The sequence below is a fragment of the Plecotus auritus genome (assembly GCF_963455305.1).
Source record: "Plecotus auritus genome assembly, chromosome: 5".
NCBI classification, from domain to species: Eukaryota; Metazoa; Chordata; class Mammalia; order Chiroptera; family Vespertilionidae; genus Plecotus; species Plecotus auritus.
Genome location: NC_137776.1, coordinates 51,753,736 through 51,771,812, shown reverse-complemented (window position 1 = coordinate 51,771,812; position 18,077 = coordinate 51,753,736). Strand labels below are relative to the sequence as shown.

Below are 18,077 nucleotides of genomic sequence, written 5' to 3'. Positions count from 1 at the left end.
CTGACTGTGGTGTTATCACAGTCTTCCTTATACTAATACATTTAATAGTGTGGCTTTGAAAGGCTGCCAACACAGGGAAACAGCTGAAAATGTGACTATACAGCCACACTTTTTCTTGATTGGCTTACAACTGCCCTTTGCCATTTTTATAATTTAAATTCTTTGCTGGTCTAATTGCAGTCATTGGTTTTCAACAATATATTTCTCCTCACATTTTTTTTGGCCAGTTATGGTATTAGATTTTCCAACATATGTTGAGTAAGGGTCGGATACCAGACAAAATTTAACATTACCAAGTTTCATCTGAAACAGATCCTTATACTTTAGTGGTGGGTTGAAAGGCAATCAAATGGAAGGCAATCACAAATATAGAGAAATTATCATAAATATGGAGAAATGCAGATTGAATTGAGAGGCAATGTAGTACAGTAGGAAGACATTACACATAGGAGCTCCAGTGACAGTCCTGCCATTTCTTTTCTAGCTGTTCACCTTGGATAAGTTATCTAATTTCTCTGAACTTCATTTTCTTTATCTGTAAATTGAACAGGTATACCTACTTTGCATAATTATAAGATTAAAATAAAATACATATGAAAAATACCTATGAATGAGGTAGACATTCTGTGGTTACTATTTTTAGTAATGTTAACTGTTTTTAATAATGTAAATTAGTTAATGCTTCACAAAACAAAGATGCTGGAAATAGTAGGAATATGCAATTTGTAAGACTTTGGCTCTGACCTAGATCCTCCGAGTGAATAAGGACACCGTGACTGCTTTTATCCATGTGGGGCAAGACCATGTGTCAGGTACCTTTTCTTCTGACCTCTCCCTTCCTCAACACACTGCCTGCCAGGCTCCTGTGATGGGAGCTTTGGGGGTAAGAAAGAGCTTGGAGGAATGGCCCTGCGGAGTGCTGTGGAGTTTAAGAATAGAGCCCCAGAAATAGAAATATTTGAAATATTTTAAGACCATGTCCATAAGCTAATATAACATCCAAAGAAAATACCTATGAATGTCAGGAAGGGATCCAGCACTGTCTGATGCTTCCTGCAGTGGAAGACTGCCATTTCTGCCATTTCTTCTTCCCACACCTTCTCCTGCCTGCCACCAGCTAGCTCTCTTCAAAAGGGTCCAGGGGAAGAAGCAGAAAGCAATGAAACTTCCATGTAGACTATGACCCTCCACCTCTTATTTCCCCCACTTTATTCACTCCAGGTATAACTGACAAATAAAACTTTGTGTTTAAGGTCTACAACTTGGTTTAGATGTATATTTGCTATTGCTTGCTTGATTGATAGCCACTACATTCAAGCAAGCAAATTAACATAAATCGTTTTAACTTTCTGGAGGTGGGTCCTGACTCTCCCTGTACAACTCTTTGTATAACAAAAGATTCTAATGAGCTGATTGGAATTTCTAAAGCCCAACTCAGCAACAGCTCAACTGTTAACAGCAGAAAGCATGGACCAGCTCAGTCAAGTAGCAACCCGGTTATTTGTTCCTTGCCGAATTAGGCCTGAGAAAGTTCATGTTGGAAAGGAAGTTAATAATCAACTAATTAATCCCCTTCAATGTAAAAATAGTGCACTGAGGCTTAGGGGAGTGAAATAGAACTTGGGTGAGATCACACAGCAACAAAGCCTAAGCAGAAGCCATTTTAGTATTACAATTTTATTACCAAAATTGTACTTTATTTTTTATTTAAATTTTTAGTGTTTTCTTTTTTTAAAGGCATTTAAGGTAAAGAATCAGATTGACACTGTCCCTTCTCAAACAAGTAATTCTGGTTCTTTGATCTTGGGAAAAATTATTTACCTTCCTGGATTTGAAAGCCACATCACAAAAGGTTCTGATATACATACCCAAAAGTTAGTTGTAATACGACTCATGAAATGAAACACAAGTGCAGCGTCTATGACTCAGATAGCAGAGTTACCAGGAATAATCTTCAGGTCCCCTTCCAAAACTCGGTATCAAATTTTCTAAGAATAATTTTGTACCCAAAACTTAAAGGACCAGCTACCCCAAATTGTATAAACGTCAGGCCCCACAAAACCCGGCAGTTCTCTGAGGTATAGTGCAAATGCTTTGGAGTCTGACTGACTTGGGTTCAGGTTCCTTCTATTGACTATTAGCTGGCTGACCTTGGAGAACTTAAGATATCTGTACGTCTATTTCCTCATCTATAAAATACAGATAAAGATACAGATTTCCTAGAGTTGTGTGAGGTCTCAGCAAGGTAAGGTAGGAAAAGTCTTTGGTTTAGTGCCTGGTCCAGAGCAAACCTGCAATAAAATGTACCTTGTATTATGTAGGGAGGTTGTCTGATGTGATGAAGAGAACAGGCTTTAGAACCAGATATATTACCGGAGAGTCAGAGGGGTTTCTCCTACTTCTTTGCTTTGTTACACTCTCCAGATGAGTGATAGAAAGCAGTGTTGAAGCAAAGCAAGCAACTTTATTAAGAATACACTTGGCATGCCCCGGCAGGTTTTGCTCAGTGATTAGAGTGCAGGTCCTCAGATTGAGGGGTCCCGGGTTCAATTCCCGGTCAAGGGCACATACCTCAGCTCAATCCCTGGCCTGGGTCGGGGTGCAAGCAGGAGGCAACCAGTCAGTGTGTCTCTCTCACATTGGTCTTTCTTTCCCCCTCCCACTCTCTCTGAAAAAAAAAAAAAATCAATTAAAAAATGTCCTTAGGTGAAGATAAAAAGCAGGCAACTGAGCACCCCACCTGGTGGGAGTTCAAGAGTTTTATAGTTTTTCTCCTTATAGGTTTCAAGGTTCCCCTGCCAGATATCTTGGGCAACAGACTAGATTTCAAAGTCCCCCTTTTACATTGTTGTGGCTTTTCCCAGAATTTATATTCCAGTGCTTTCAGGGTCACCGAAAGCAGCTTACTCTTTTAAAGCTTTAGTTTTCTCATCTTTAAAGTTGGGTAATAAAACCTAACCAACAGAATTGTCTAAGATTAAATGAGATGCTGTAAAGTGCTTAGCGGAGTGACTGCTTTTGGTTGCAAAATAACAACAACAAAACACTCCAATTGCCTTAAAGCAGTGGCTTTCAGACTTTTTGGTCACAACCCACAGTAAGAATTAGAGCTTGCATTGTTACTCAGTGCACAAATACACGTTACCACAGGACTACTATGTGAATCAAATAAGATTAGTGTATATTTTCAAATATATAAAAATATTTATCAAATATATATAAATTTGATAGTACATATTATAAAATATATACAAAACATGATAATAGGTATGCTTTGATAACATTGTGTGCTTCATACAATGTTGAGAAGATAAAGAGTGCTGGGTCGGAATCCAGACTTTCCCAATAATATGCACGAACAGCACTGGCATCTCAGCCACACATTTGTACTTTTCTCAGTCCTCCATTTCATTTTGATTCACTTCCTTTTTTAGAATCCCATAGAATTTAGGGAGAAGAGAACCAAAGATTTAAGTATGTGAAAAATCTACCTGAATTCACTAAACCTGGTCACCTGTTCATTTTGAACTTAATGCTACTTAACACAGCTAAGTGCTTCTGCCAGAATTGTTCAATGCCAAATTGTTTATCTGGGTGAAGGCTGGGCCAGAGCATTGTCTACTCTATACCGTTTTTAAAAGAAGGGCACTATCTTCTCCCAGAGTGTGGACCCATTTATTTACTGAACATTCTACTTAAACAATAAACCAGTTGCCTCTGTGACAAATTACAAGTATTCATTTCTCAAACCAGTATTCTACATGAGGAATAAATACACTATAGGAATGATTAATCTGTTACTGACCTTTCATTATTCTGTAGCAAATTCAAATAATAACAGCATAAGATTGTAATTTTTAATAACAGTCCTTGCCCTTTGATGAGTTATGAGCTAAATTTGATGGGTTTAATAAATCTCCTCAGCTAAGGATGCTTGCTTTGTCTACTATAACTCATGTAGGAAAAGTTTTATGCCTTTCTTAGCTTGCTCACCTGAGGATGCACAATATAAACAGCATCCACTAGGTTAGCACCAAGTGCACAGTAGCTGATGACCTAATTTTGCAGATTTTTCTTCACTTCTCTTAGATCCCCAAACAAGCCCTGGCTAGGTTTGGTGAGCATGGCATAAGAAGGCAGATAAAGGGACATCACTCTTATTTGACCATGCATTTTCTCTGTAGCAAAACAACATCTAGGCAATCACTGGGCCTTTTGGAAACCAGTACTTTTGACCATTTTTCAATGGTTTGTCTATTTCTGTGGAATGCTAGCCTCCCTTCTATCCCCCCTTGTTTTTTGGTGTTGTTTTGGGTGTGGATATTGACTTTGAGGGGAGTCAATCACTTTATCATATTTTAAATGTATGCTCTTATAGTCCACACAATTTACATGCATTTAACATTTTAATCATTCCTAGTGTTACACATTCCACGCAGCAAACTCCAGGAAGTATTACATCAGCTTAAAGGAAACACTGTCACAAACTTTCTTTATTGTTAATCCTCACTGGAGGATTATTTTTTCCGTAGATTTTTAAGGCGGGCGGGGGGGGGAGGGAGATAGAGAGAGAAATAATGATGCAGGAGAGACGCATTGATTGGTTGCTTCCTGCACGCACCCCCACCGGGCAGGGGATGAAACCCACAACCCAGGCACCTGCACTTGACCAGGAGTCAAATCCGAGACCCTTTAGTATAGGGGATCAATCAAAGCTCCAATCATTGAGCCACATCAGCCAGGCCTCACAAATGTTTTACACTTAAATTTTTTAGTTTATGCCAATACACATGGACACTGTCACAGAAAAGCCATTTGTTGTCCTAGCATCAATGTTTCTCTCTCCCTTCCCTTCTCTCTAAAATCAATGAAATCAGTAAAACATATCCTTGGGTGAGAGTTCAAAAAAAGCCTTTTGTTTATGGCTATTAGGCCTAATGATAGACTTCTTGAAACCTAGAACCCTGAAAGTATTACATAGTTCTAAGTTGGAACATTCTGGCCCTGAGGGAATGTTCTAGTATTACGCACCCTGGCACAGGACTTATACCCTACCTGCCCCTTAGTAGCTCGATGAGAGTCGGAATTGTTAGGTAGGATTTCCTAACAGATTTGATAAAACATGTGTGAAGCAGAAAAACGGGTATATTTGAGTTCCTTTAAGCTGATATGTAATTGTATAAAGTCACTTCTGGATAAGCTAGAAGCATCCTTTCAGCTATAAGGGATGATAAACATTTTTATTTTAAACACGTCATATGATTTTGCTGTCAAACTAAACAGGCCTCAGTATGCAATGGCTTCGCTTATCAAATATACTTCCAAGAAAAGAGACCTAAGATCATTTAACATGGAATGCAAATCCTAATTTTTGGCAGAAGCCCTCCAATGTCAGTTGTCTCAGATTCAACATCACTAATGTCTCTAATGTACTTAATGGTAGATTCTGCTTACTAATTTTAACTTGAAGGGTTCACCAGGGAGGCAATTGCTTAACACTAAACAGACCATAGGTACATTATTGGAATGAGTGATTGAAAATGCTGATGTGAAATTTTTCTGTGCTAAGATCATTGTACATAGGACTACATTTGTTTTTTGAGGGAATTCTTAGCTCTTCCCCTACAGACTAGTACTTCACCCTAGTCAATCAGACAAGATGAGATGGCCACCAAACATATTTGCAAATACATGATATATAAGATAAAAGGAACTTTACAGAGATAATTTTTTAAATTAAAATTTCATCACACATGATTTATAGGCCTTTCTAAAATTTATTTTAAATACAAAAACAAACAAAACCCCAAAACAAAAACAGCCCTGACTGGTGTGGCTGAGTTGGTTGGAGCATCGTCCCATGCACCAAGGGGTTGCAGGTTCAATTCCTGGTCAGGGCATATACTCGGATTGCACTTCACTCTTACATGTCTGTCTGTCTGTCTGTCTGTCTGTCTGTCTGTCTGTCTGTCTCTCTCTCTCTCTCTCTCTCCCCTTCTCCTTTCATCCAGAAAACCATTTTGTCCATATAAGGACAATGTGTGAGAGTTAAGATGAGATAAAAGGGAATGTCCCATTTTACATCTTTGCCAGTTGACCACAGTGGAGGCACAATGGATACAGAACATTTCCTGCATGTACTTAGATGTATGAGATGTGGTTGCCTTGATTTTACTAAAAGGTGGTAAACACTCCTGGTTTGTCAAAGCATGTGAATCTGTTCAAATATATATCAAATATCTGTTTTTAGTGAAGTTTAGGTCTTTGCCAGTGAGCAGAACCCCAACATTGTATTGCTGTATGTCATCTCTAATTGAAAGCTTGGCTAAGAGAAACAGTCGTGGAGGATTGGCTAAAGAATATGTAGTCCAGTTATTCCTTTAAACTGTAACTTTGTTTACTGTATCTTTTTAAACCACAAGTGAGAGCAATTGGGCCGTGTCTCAGCTCCTTGCTGACTGGCATTTCCTATCATGTAACCTACTCCTGGGCCTCCATTGAATGTACTAGAAAAGGAAAGTGTTCAAAACATTGTATATATTGTATGTATGGTTTTTAATTGTATTTAAAAATAAATATATATACATATTTTTTTTTTATTTTTTAGAGAGAGGGGTGAAAGAGAAAGAAGGATAGAGATAGGAACATCAATCAGCCTCCTCCCACATGTGTCCCAACCAAGGACTGAATCCATAACCTGGGTATGTGCCCTGATTGGGAATTGAACCTGCCACCTTTTGGTGTATGGGATTACGCTCCAACCAACTAAGCCACACTGGCCAGGGCCTGAATGAATTTATTCCTAAATTTTATGTGGGGTATTTAGGGTTTTCTATATATAGTGATAGATTTACTTTTTTCTTTCCAATTTGGACGCTTTTTATTTCTTGTCTAATGCTGTGGCTAGGACTTCTAATACTATGTTGAATAAGAGTGCTGTCTTGTTCCTCATCTTAGAAAAAAAACTCTCAGCTTTTTACCATTGAAAATATTAGTTACTGATTTATCATATATGGCCTTTATTATGTTGACATGTTCCCTCTTTACTTTCGAGAGTTTTTATCATAAATGAATGTTGAATTTTGTCAAATACTTTTTCTTAATCTATTGAGATGATCATATATTCTTCATTTTATTTATGTGGTGTATCATGTTGACTGATTTGCAGATATTGAATGAAGCTAGCAACCCAGGAATAAATCCCAGTTGATCATGGTTTCTGATCTTTTAAATATACTGCTGAATTTGGTTTGCTAATATTTTCTTGAGGATTTTTGCATCATGTTGTTCAGGAATATTAGTCTATAATTGCTTTTTCTGTAATGTTTTTTGTCTTGGTTTGGTATCAAAGTAATGTTGGCCTTGTAGAATGAGTTTGGGAGCTCTCCTTCCTCTTCATTGTTGTCTTTTTCTTTAATAGTTGGAGAAGGATAGGTGGAATTTACCTGTGAAGTGATTTGGTCCTGGATTTTGGTTTGTTGGGACTTCTGATGACTGATTTAATTTCATTAGCAGTTATTTGTCTGTTCGGATTTTGTTTCTTGCTGATTCAGTCTTGGAAGATTTTGTTTCTAGTATTTTATCCATTTCTTCTAGGTCGTCTAATTTATTGTTACATAATTGTTTATATGTTCTTGTATATTTCTTTGTATTTCTGTGGTGTCCGTTTACACTTCTCTTTCATTTCTTACTTTACTTGGATCCTCTTTATTTTCCTTGTTGAGTCTGGCTAAAGTTTCATCTATTTTATTTATCTTTAAAAGAAACAGCTTTTAGTTTTATTGCTCTATTTTATTTATTTCCTCACAGATCTTTATTATTTCCTTCCTTCTAACTTAGGGGCTTTGTTATTTTTCTATTTCTTTTTTATATACTTTACATGCTTTGTGTGCTTGTATCCCTTAATGTACTACTGTAGTGACACATGATATTACTATTTTTTTTAATTAATCTTCATACTCGCTTTATAATTGCATGGTCCACTACTTTTACTAAATCTTTGCCTTTATCAAGGAATTTTTTTTTCATTTGTACATTTCATTTTTAGTTTTGTCTTTTTCTCTTAATGAAGTCTAACATTTCTTATAGTGCCATTTTAGTGGTGATGAATTCCTTTAGCTTTTGCTTGTTCAGGAAACTCTGGGATCTCTCCTTCAATTCTGAATGATAATCTTATTGGATAGAGTATTTTTGACTGTAAGTTTCTCTTTCATCACTTTGAATATATTGTACTATTACTTCTGGCCTACAAAGCTTCTGCTGAAAATCAGCTGGTAAGTGTTATGGGGGAATCCCCTGTCCTTACCTAGCTGCTTTTAAGATTCTCTGACTTTGGGAATTTCTAATTATGATGTGTCTTGGTTTGGACCTTTTTGGGTTCCTTTTGTGGGAATCTCTGTGTTTCCTGTACTTGATGTCTGTTTCCTTCACCAGGTTAGGGGAGTCTCAGCCATTATTTTTCAATTAGGTTTCTGTCCATTCCTCTTTCTTCTCCTCCTGGGATGCACCTATGATGTGAATGCTAGTATGCCTGATATTGTCCTAGAGGTCCCACACTATTCTCATATTTTAAAAAAAATTTTTTTTCTGTTCTCATTGAGTAGTTTCCACTACCATGTCTTCCAGCTCACTGACTTCATCTGATCTGTTGATTCCCTCTAGTGTATTTTTCATTTGTTATTGTATTCTTCAATTCTGATTGGTTCTTTTCCATATTTTCTATCTTTGTTGAAGTTCTCACTGAGTTCATCTATTCTCCAGAGTTCACTGAGCACCTTTATAACCATTGTTTTGAACTCTATCTGGAAGATTGCTTGCCACTCTTTCATTTAGTTTTGTTCCTGGGGTTTTGTCTTTGTCTTTCACTTGAAAAATGTATCTCTATCCTCATTTTGGCTGTCTCTCTGTGAATTAGGTGAAACAGCAGCCTCTCCAGGCCTTCAAGGAGTGGCCTTATGTAGCTTTCCCTTTTGTAGATTGGGTGTGCCATATATCTGTGACAGGCTAGCTGCAGTTGGAGCTGGACTGGGCAAGGGCTGCAGGGAGATCAGGCAGGGGGAGACAAATGGGGGCTGCCTTGACCAGCAGGTTGTAGATAGAGGTGGATTGAGCTTTGGCCACAGGAAATCCCAGAGGCAAATCCTGTCAGGGCCTGTAGCTAAAGCCTAAACAGGCCATGGGGAGTACGAGGTGCAAGCTGTGCCAGGGTCGTTTTAGCAAGATGGCTTGAGCTGTTCTTGGGGCATGCTTGGGCCCTGGGGCAAGCTGTGCTGGAGTCTGGAGGTGTAGCTGCAGCAGGTGTGTGCTGCAGGGGCTGGTGCGTGGGTGTGGCGCACACTGAGATAACCTTGGCCAGCTGGTTAGAGTACCTGGATTATGCTCCTGCTCAAGCGGCCAAGGTGGAGGGGAAGTGCAACAAATGGCACTTTTTGGTGCCTCTGACAAAGCAGAGTTCCCTCAGTTCCCCTCCTGTTTGGCAGATGCTTTTTGGTTAGTAAATGGATGTCTTTCTCTTGTTGTTTAGGTGCCCTTTAAACCACTTTCTGCTGTGTCCCAGGGTGTGTGAGTCTAGGCCCCTCAGTGATCCCTCCCTACTGCAGATCAGTTTGTCTGGGGGCGGGGGAGGGGAGGTTTCCCATCTTCCCTACCCATTCCTGTGTGCAGAAGCTGTTCAGTTGGTCCTTAGTTCTTTTTCAGGGGGTACTGCTTTGTCTGCAGGCATAGATTTGATATATTTGTCAGAGGAGGTGAGTTCAGGGTCTTCCTATGTCATCATCCTACCTTCTTACCCCTATGGTTTTAATTCAAAAGTAGCCAGCATGAAGTGTGAATTTTTCATTTTCTCCTCAGGCTAATTTATTTGTCAAATCTGATTCGGACTGGATGGATGCCTTATTCTTCCTCCAGAACACTTTTCTCTAGTTCAAGCATGTCAAACTCACGGGCCGCAGGCCGCATGCAGCCCACAGCGAATATTTTTGCGGCCCAGCCAATATAACGGTGTGAGCAGTTATTTACAATTATGAAAGGAAATAATTCTCCTGTCAGATCCAGAATTCACCTTGGGTCAGTTTTGAAAGTAATCACTGCGAACAAGATTTCCCCCGAAGTAGAAAAGACAGTAGCAGAGAAGACATGCCAAGTGTCAGGAAGAAAACATTAATTTTATCATTGCTTTTGTTCTTTATTTTTTATACTATACTTTTCAAAATAAACCTACATTTCTATGAAAATTGAAGCTTTTGTGTTGTTGTTTTTTTGTGGCCTACATAAACCTAAACCTTGTTTGTTCGGTCTGTGTTAGGTTTGAGTTTGACATGCTTGCTCCAGTTAGTTCTGACCAGGCAGATGGTCCCTAAAGGAGGAACAAACAATGTGACACTGTTTCTTTGTGCAATACACTTTTATTTTCCTTTCACCTCTGCAGTCATCTCTGAGTAATCTTTACTGTGTAAACAATAGAATGGAATGATGTTACATTAAATTGTATGCAAATGGCTCTAGAACACCTTAACAATTATGACAAGGCAATTATAAAGAACTTTGTTTTCTTTAGTAATATATATTTGCTTTTTAAAGGACATTGAAGAGCTGCCGTATCTAGGGTTAGCAAGGAAAGAGCAAATGGTACCATTCCGGGAGCCCACCTCCCTGGAAGTTTTGATTCCAATTTTGAAAATCCCAAGTTTGCTATTACATTAATATGTAGTCCAGCAGAGGGCTACTTGAGCTGACAGTATTTATTCTTGAAACTTAACCTTTTTAGTCATTGCACAAAACCTTTTCTGTTTTCGTTTGTTTGTTTTACTCCATCTGGGTGTTCTGCAGAATTTCAAGTAAAACTCTGATTCTGGTATTTTCAAGTTTATCACCTTTGGGCCAAAAAATCCTATCATTTAAGGAGAAGTCAAATCAGAGATGGGTACATAAGTAGGAATCTAACAGAATGGCAACCTTTTTGTATAGCTTTCTAAATGTTCCAATGAAGCAAAACTTACAGATGCCACTGTATGTAGAGGATGTTTTGGATCTGAGACTATTCCAGAATAAAGCAGCCTCAGGCACATTCTTCATATGAAAATTTGCAAGGCACCTCCCTCTCCCAGGAGACAATCAGATTGTGGATTGGTTTTTAGGCAAACAAACCAAAAGAATAAGCATCCTAGTTCTTAATTCAGTCAGTTCAAAAATCAGAAGTTATAAATACTCCAAAGATAGACCTGAAACTTTTTGTTTAAATAACAAGAGATTTACTACAAGAAGCATATAATCAAAAATTTTTCTTTTCCTAGCTAAGGTGTGTAATGCATAAATATATGAAAAATAAAATTCACAGTCAGTTTTAAAACTAGAATTCAAGTTTGGCTAATAAATCTTAATTTTATAAGTATATTAATTTCTAAATACAACATAAAAGAGGCAGCATTGTCAGATATACAGTTAAAGTATAACAGAAAGAACAAAAATGAAGAAGAAATAGCTTCTGATAGAAAAAATTCACTTTGTTGCCAATAAATAGGACCACCTGAGTATAGTTCAGATTCTTTTCACTTAAGGGATATCCGAATTAATTGCTAAGAATATTAAATAGCTTTTGGAAAAATGAGCAACAGTTGTGCAGCTGTGGCATTTGCTTGTTCTTATACTGTGGCTTGCTAGAGAATAAAGCAGAACTCGGAGTGTTAAGTTTTAAAAAATTCTTTTTTATCCCATTTCGTCGAAGCCGGCCTCTTCACAATCTTCAGATTTTGCTGGGAACTGGGAGTGAGGGGGTGGGAGGACGTGGGGAGGGAGAAGTTGAGGGGGAGTGTGGTGAGGGAGGCATGACAGATCAGGGCTCCTCAAGGGACATATATCAGCTGACACTCAACTGAGCAAACCCGATCAGCTTCACTTCATCTGGAATCTCGGATCCATCACAGCCAGAAGCCTGAAAATGGAAAACAAACAAAAAAAACTCGACACCTTGAGTGCTGGTTTGTCACTGCTGGTTTGTACAGACTTGTTCATGTGATGGCAGAACCAAGAAAAGGCATCCTATCTAATAAAAGAGTAATATACAAATTGACCGTACCTCCGCCACACCCACAAGCCACGCCCACCAGCCAAACAGGAGTGAATATGCAAATAAACCCAACCAAGATGGCTACGGCCACAGAGAGCAGGAGGGAGGCTTGGATTTCCCCGGCGATGGAGGAAGCCAAGCTTTCCGCCTGTCCTTGCCAGCCCAGGACTCCACTCACTGCTACAAAGTTTCAATTATAGAAGATAAATAAATCCCAAAAGAAATGGCAGCAGCCATGTAGCTGGAGAGAGCAGGAGGCTAGGGTTGCCCCCGGCGATGGAGGAAGCCAAGCTTCTGCAGCCCTGGCCTGCTTTGGCCTCCGCTTAAGGCTACAAAGTTTCAATTATAGAAGATACATAAATCCCAATAGAAATGGCTGCTGCCAGGGAGCAAGCAGAAGGCTTGGCTCCGCTCAAGGCTACGAAGTTTCAATTGTAGAAGATAAATAAATCCCAGATACCAGGTCCTCCACTTGGGTCACTGAGGGGCGTGGCCAGCCTGCAAACCACCACAGGCCCCTCGCCCAGGCCGCCCCACGCCTCAAGGGAACCCAGGACACTCTACAGGACAAACCAGCTGGCCCCCACCCATGCACCAGACCTCTATCCTATCTAATGAAAGAGTAATATGCAGATTGACCATCACTCCAACACACAAGATGGCTGCCCCCATGTGGTCAAAGATCCTGCCCCCATGTGGACACAAGATGGCTACCACAAGATGGACAGCAGGGGAGGGAATTTGGGAGGGACCAGGCCTGCAAGGGAGAGCAGTTGGGGGCGATCAAGCCTGCAGGGGAGGGCAGTTAGGGGTGACCAGGCTGGCAGAGGAGGGAAGTTGGGGGTGACCGGGCCTGCAGGTAAGGGCAATTGGGGAGTACCTAGGCCTGCAGGGGAGGGCAGTTAGGGGTGACCAGGCTTGCAGGGGAGGGCAGTTAGGGGCAAACAGGCTGGCAGGGGAGCAGTTAGGCATCAATCAGGCTGGCAGGGGAGTGGTTAGGGCATGATCAGGCTGGCAGGCAGAAGCGGTTAGGGGCAATCAAGAAGGCAGGCAGGCGAGCAGTTGGGAGCCAGCAGTCCTGGACTGTGAGAGGGATGTCCAACTGCTCGGGATCTGCCCTAAACGGGCAGTCAGACAACCCTCAAGGGGGTTCCCAGATTGGAGAGGGTGCAGGCTGGGCTGAAGGACACGCCCCCTGTGCACGAATTTCATGCGCCGGGCCTCTAGTGTTCAATATGGGGCCACGTGTCCCCCCATTTTCCCAGAAGAATCAAACTCCAAAATGACTACTGGGTGCTAAATGCTGTAAGAAACCCCATGCTATCAAACACGGAAAACGGGAAGGGACGGGTAACCCGGTTAAAACACCGCTGTGCCCAGGCTCTCAGCTTTGCAACTGCCAATGAACCATCTGACTGACAAGAAACCACATACAAATTTTCAACGACCACAGAGATTTTTAAATATACTTTCAAAATTAGAGCTCGTTAATAATTCTTTTTAAAAGGGTAGTATGAAAATGAGAAGAGATCTGAGATCTAGGAAGTCACTCAAGGGGTAACTTGTTTTATTATCAAAATCGTCTCCTTTGTAAAACTGGCCAGAAAAAAAAAATAGTCACCATGCAGTGGAATGGCTCTTCATAGATAACTGTTATTTAAGTTCCAGTGAGTTATTTTTACCGGAAAAGGTACCATAATAGATTTTCCCATAACAGAAAGAATTGTTTCTAATAATTTAGGACATACTAATTGCCTAAAATTGGCTCAAATTATAGTGTGCCAAATACTTTTTGATTTTGAAGAAAAATAATAAGGAACTGGAAATAAGCCATTGCCCATCAAACCTCTCACTGGTCCTAATTCATAAGTTATTTCTATTTTCCTTTGTACCCCCCTCTCTTTCATACACACACACACACACACAAATCACTACTGGATATTATGTAAGTACCACCAGTGGAGAGAAAAAATCTGATGAATGCCTGGAAATGGGCAACAGATTACCAAAGGACCATACAGACCTTTTGTTGGCCTAATTCTTGCTAAATTATTGTCAAAATAATTAGTTTGCAATGGAGGAAACAGAAAATCCCTTTCCAAATATCACAATGAGCCTGCTTAGCACTGCTTCCACAAAACAGAACATAAACTCAGCCCTTTGTCAACCCCAGCATTTTCCTTTAACATAAGCAGCTAATTAGAACATATCGTATAACTTGAATATTTTAAAATAACAGTCAGTGTGAGTAGTTATGCTTACATATGAAAATCAGTAGCCTAAAGGGTAGCAGGAACGTTAGTTAGCATTTAAGACATTTACTTTGTGCCTATCCAGTGATTTCTCTGGTTTTACTTGACAGATAAGATATTCAGTAAAGCACAGTTTTCATTGTTTGCATTGCCAGGGGCAGATCAGAAACAGTCCTTCCCTTATCACTTTTAACAAAGTACTACAGGCATAGAAGGCTTTTCAGCTGAGATTTTCTGGTGGGCATTTTTTTTTATAGTGATACTGTCATATTCATCTCCCCTATCAATTTTCTCATTCTACTCTCACTGTCTGTTTGTTAAATCAATCTGCCTAAACATTCCCTTCTCTCCTGCTACTGCAAACAATGTTATTTACTCAACCCACTGAAAGTGGACAGAGACAATCTGTATAATTAATAGGCAACTGACAAACATCTGAGGACAAATGATGGCTGCAGGTGCCAAAGGTCAGACTGCCGAGTGTGAAGCACATCAATGCATCTGAAAGCTACATCAGGAATTTGATCATGTGAATAACAGGAGGTTAAGATGATGAGGAAGAAAAACAAAATGTCCAGTGTTGGTTAAACCGAATAGAAATAAAATTATTAAATCCTTTTTGTGAGGAGTAATGGAATTTACAGCGCGAGTGGGTGACCAAGCCAGTAGTGATTGAGGGCACAACTCAAGGGAATCTTCAGGGGGTGCACATCCCACTCCATGGCCCCAGTGCCTCCTGCAGCTACACTGGCCTGTTTCCTGGCAAAGAGGCACAGGCCAAGTCGCTTGGCTCTGCTTCAAGACACTCAGCCCTTTCTCCACGCTCTACCATGCTCATTCTCTTTTAGCCAAAGCTGAGCCTTTCTCTCTCTCACTGTGGCCTGCAATACACTAATGGGGGCAACATGCAAATGGTTCTGAAATCTAGAGAAAAGGAAGCAGAGACCCTCAAACTTTTTGGGTCACAGGATCCCTTTATAGTCTTACTAGAGGCCTGGTGCATGAAATTAGTGCACTGGGCGGGGCGGGGGGGGGGGGAGGGAGAGGGATCCCTCAGCCAGGCCTGTGCCCCCTTGCAGTCTGGGACCCCTCAGGGGATGTCCACCTGTAGGCTTAGGCCAGCTCCCTGTGGGGATTGGGCCTAAGTCGGCAGTCAGTCATCCCTCTCACAGTAGATGGCTGGATTCTCATACCTGCTTCTGCATTCAATCTATTGTTTGTTTTCCTTGAACAGTGTATAAAGATAATCCAGGCTCACACCAATTTGTAGTTGAAAAGGGGAAGAATATTTTAATAGCCTTTCTAGAGACTTTGTGGATATTGTTTATTAGAACACCAAAACTGGCCAAGTGATAGTGTCTTAAAGCTTAGTTATAATTTGGAATCTGAAACCATAGCATTGAACTTTCCATACTCTGCTACACTGAAATCCATTGGTCACCCTTGAACTTTGAATGGTTCTTTAAAAAAAATTCCATTATAGTTGACATATTATATTAGTTTCAGGTGTACAACATAGTGATTAGACATTTATATAACTTACAAAGTGGTGACTTCAATAAGTGTAGAACCATTCTGACACCACTCATAGTTATAAATAATAATTTGTAGAGAGTGCTTGGAAAGGCACATGGGCATTTCTTTAATTATTGTCAGCTGAATCCAGTGGCGTTGGCAAAGCCACGTCCTGGAAACATGCTTTGCCAGAGGCAGGAGTGTTGTTAGCTTGACCTTCAGCCCAGGTGCCAAGGGGTGGGTTTTGTTATTTAAATCCAGCCAAGCACCAGGAATGAATATGACTCGGGCCCACCCAAGAATGCACATGATCTCCTTTGTCTTGACTTTTGGTAAAACTTCCTGTTATTTTTTGCTGTATAAAATAAACACCCTGTATTGGCTCTGGGTCCCTGTCCCTGTCTCCATCAGAGGACAGCGTTCCCACCCAGCCCAGCTTTTTCTTTCCATCTCTGTGTCTGTCTCTTTCTTTCATTTTCTCAATCCCCAGACGTCCCTACTTGGGAACCGGATCACTCTCTAGCCACGGAAGAGGGAGAAATATTAACAATAATTGGCTATATTCCCTTCCCTGTGACTGTTTTTATAACTGGCATTTTTATAAATGGCAATTTGTACTTATTAATTCTGTTACCTTTCTCAATTACCAGCCCTGTCCCCCTCCCCCAACCTGGCAACCATCAATTTATTCCATGTCTATGACTTTGTTTCTGTTTTGTTGGTTTTTGTTTTTATAGATTCCTCACATAAATGAAATCAAATGGTATTTGTCTTTCTCAGTCTGACTTCATACACTTAGCATAATACCTTTTATGTCCATTCATGTTGTTGTAAATGGCAAGATTTCACTGTTGTATTTTTTTATGGCCAGGTAATATTCCACTGTCTATACTAGTATGTACCACTTCTTTATCCGTTCCACCACCAACAAGCTCTTCGGTTATTTCTATATGTTGGCTATTGTACACAATGCTGCAAATATCTTTTAGAATTAGTGATTAGGATTTCTTGGCATAAATACCCAGATGTGAGATTGCTGGGTCATATGGTAATTCTATGTTTAATTTTTTGAGGAATCTCCTCCATACTGTTTTCTATAAAGGCTGCACCAATATGCAATTCCATCAACAGTGAACTATAAGGTTCCCTTCTCTCCACATCTTTGCCAATTCTTGTTTGTTGATTTATTGATGATAGCCATTCTGACAGGTGTGAGGTTATATCTCAGTATGGTTTTGATTTGCATTTCCAGATAAATGATGTTGAACATCTTTTCATATGTCACCCAATAGACATATCCTCTGCCCATTTTTAAAACAACTTTTGTTTTCTTAGTGTTAAGTTGTATGAGTTACTTATATGTTTTTTATATTACTGACTTATTGAGTATATTATTGGCAAATATTTTCTCTATTCAGCAGATTGTCTTTTTGTTTTGTTGATGGTTACCTTCAGTGTGCAAAAACCCTTGCCCTATCCCAGTGGTTGGCAAACTCATTAGTCAACAGAGCCAAATATCAACAGTACAACGATTGAAATTTCTTTGGAGAGCCAAATTTTTTAAAGTTAAACTTCTTCTAACGCCACTTCTTCAAAATAGACTCGCCCAGGCCGTGGTATTTTGTGGAAGAGCCACACTCAAGGGGCCAAAGAGCCGCATGTGGCTTGCGCGCCACAGTTTGCCGACCACGGCGGCCTAGGAGACATGTAGTTGTCAAAAAGTTTACTGCCTATGTTTTCTTCTAGGAGTTTTATGGCTTTGAGTCTTACATTTAAATCTTTAACTCATTTTAAGATTATTTTTGTATATGGTGTAAGAAAGTGATCCAGTTTCATTGTTTTGAATGTATCTGTCCAGCTTTCCCAACACCACTTACTGTCATTTACCCATTGTATATTCTTGCCTCCTTTGTCATAGATTAATGGACCATATAGGGTGGGTTTATTTCTGGGCTCTCTATTCTGCTCCATTGATCTGTGTGTCTGTTTTTATGCTAGGACCATCTTGTAGAATAGTTTTATATCAGATAGCATGATACCTCCAACTTTGTTTTTCTTTCATAAGATTGCTTTGACTAGCTGGGGACTTTTGTGGTTCCATAGAAGTTTTAATATTATTTATTCTAGTTGTGTGAAACATACCACTGGGATTTTGATAGGGATTGAACTAAATCTGAAGATTTCTTTGGGTAGTATGGACATTTTGACGATGTAAATTCTTCCTATCCACAGCATGGTATATACTT

General features: G+C 39.9%; 1 protein-coding gene across 5 annotated transcripts in view; it reads right to left on the bottom strand.

The window, feature by feature from the left end:
• The window catches only part of STK39 (serine/threonine kinase 39), a 332,909-nt gene that overhangs the window by 32,905 nt on the left and 281,927 nt on the right, over positions 1–18,077 (bottom strand). For 3 of the 5 annotated variants that reach the window (XM_080670644.1, XM_080670645.1, XM_080670646.1), the window contains exon 18: positions 10,391–11,929. The exons of the other annotated variants lie outside the window; for them this stretch is intronic. In XM_080670644.1, the coding sequence (XP_080526770.1) occupies positions 11,855–11,929 (75 nt within the window). In that variant the 3' untranslated portion in view covers positions 10,391–11,854. Of the gene's footprint in view, positions 1–10,390; positions 11,930–18,077 lie in introns of those variants that run through there. 5 annotated transcript variants of the gene reach the window in all.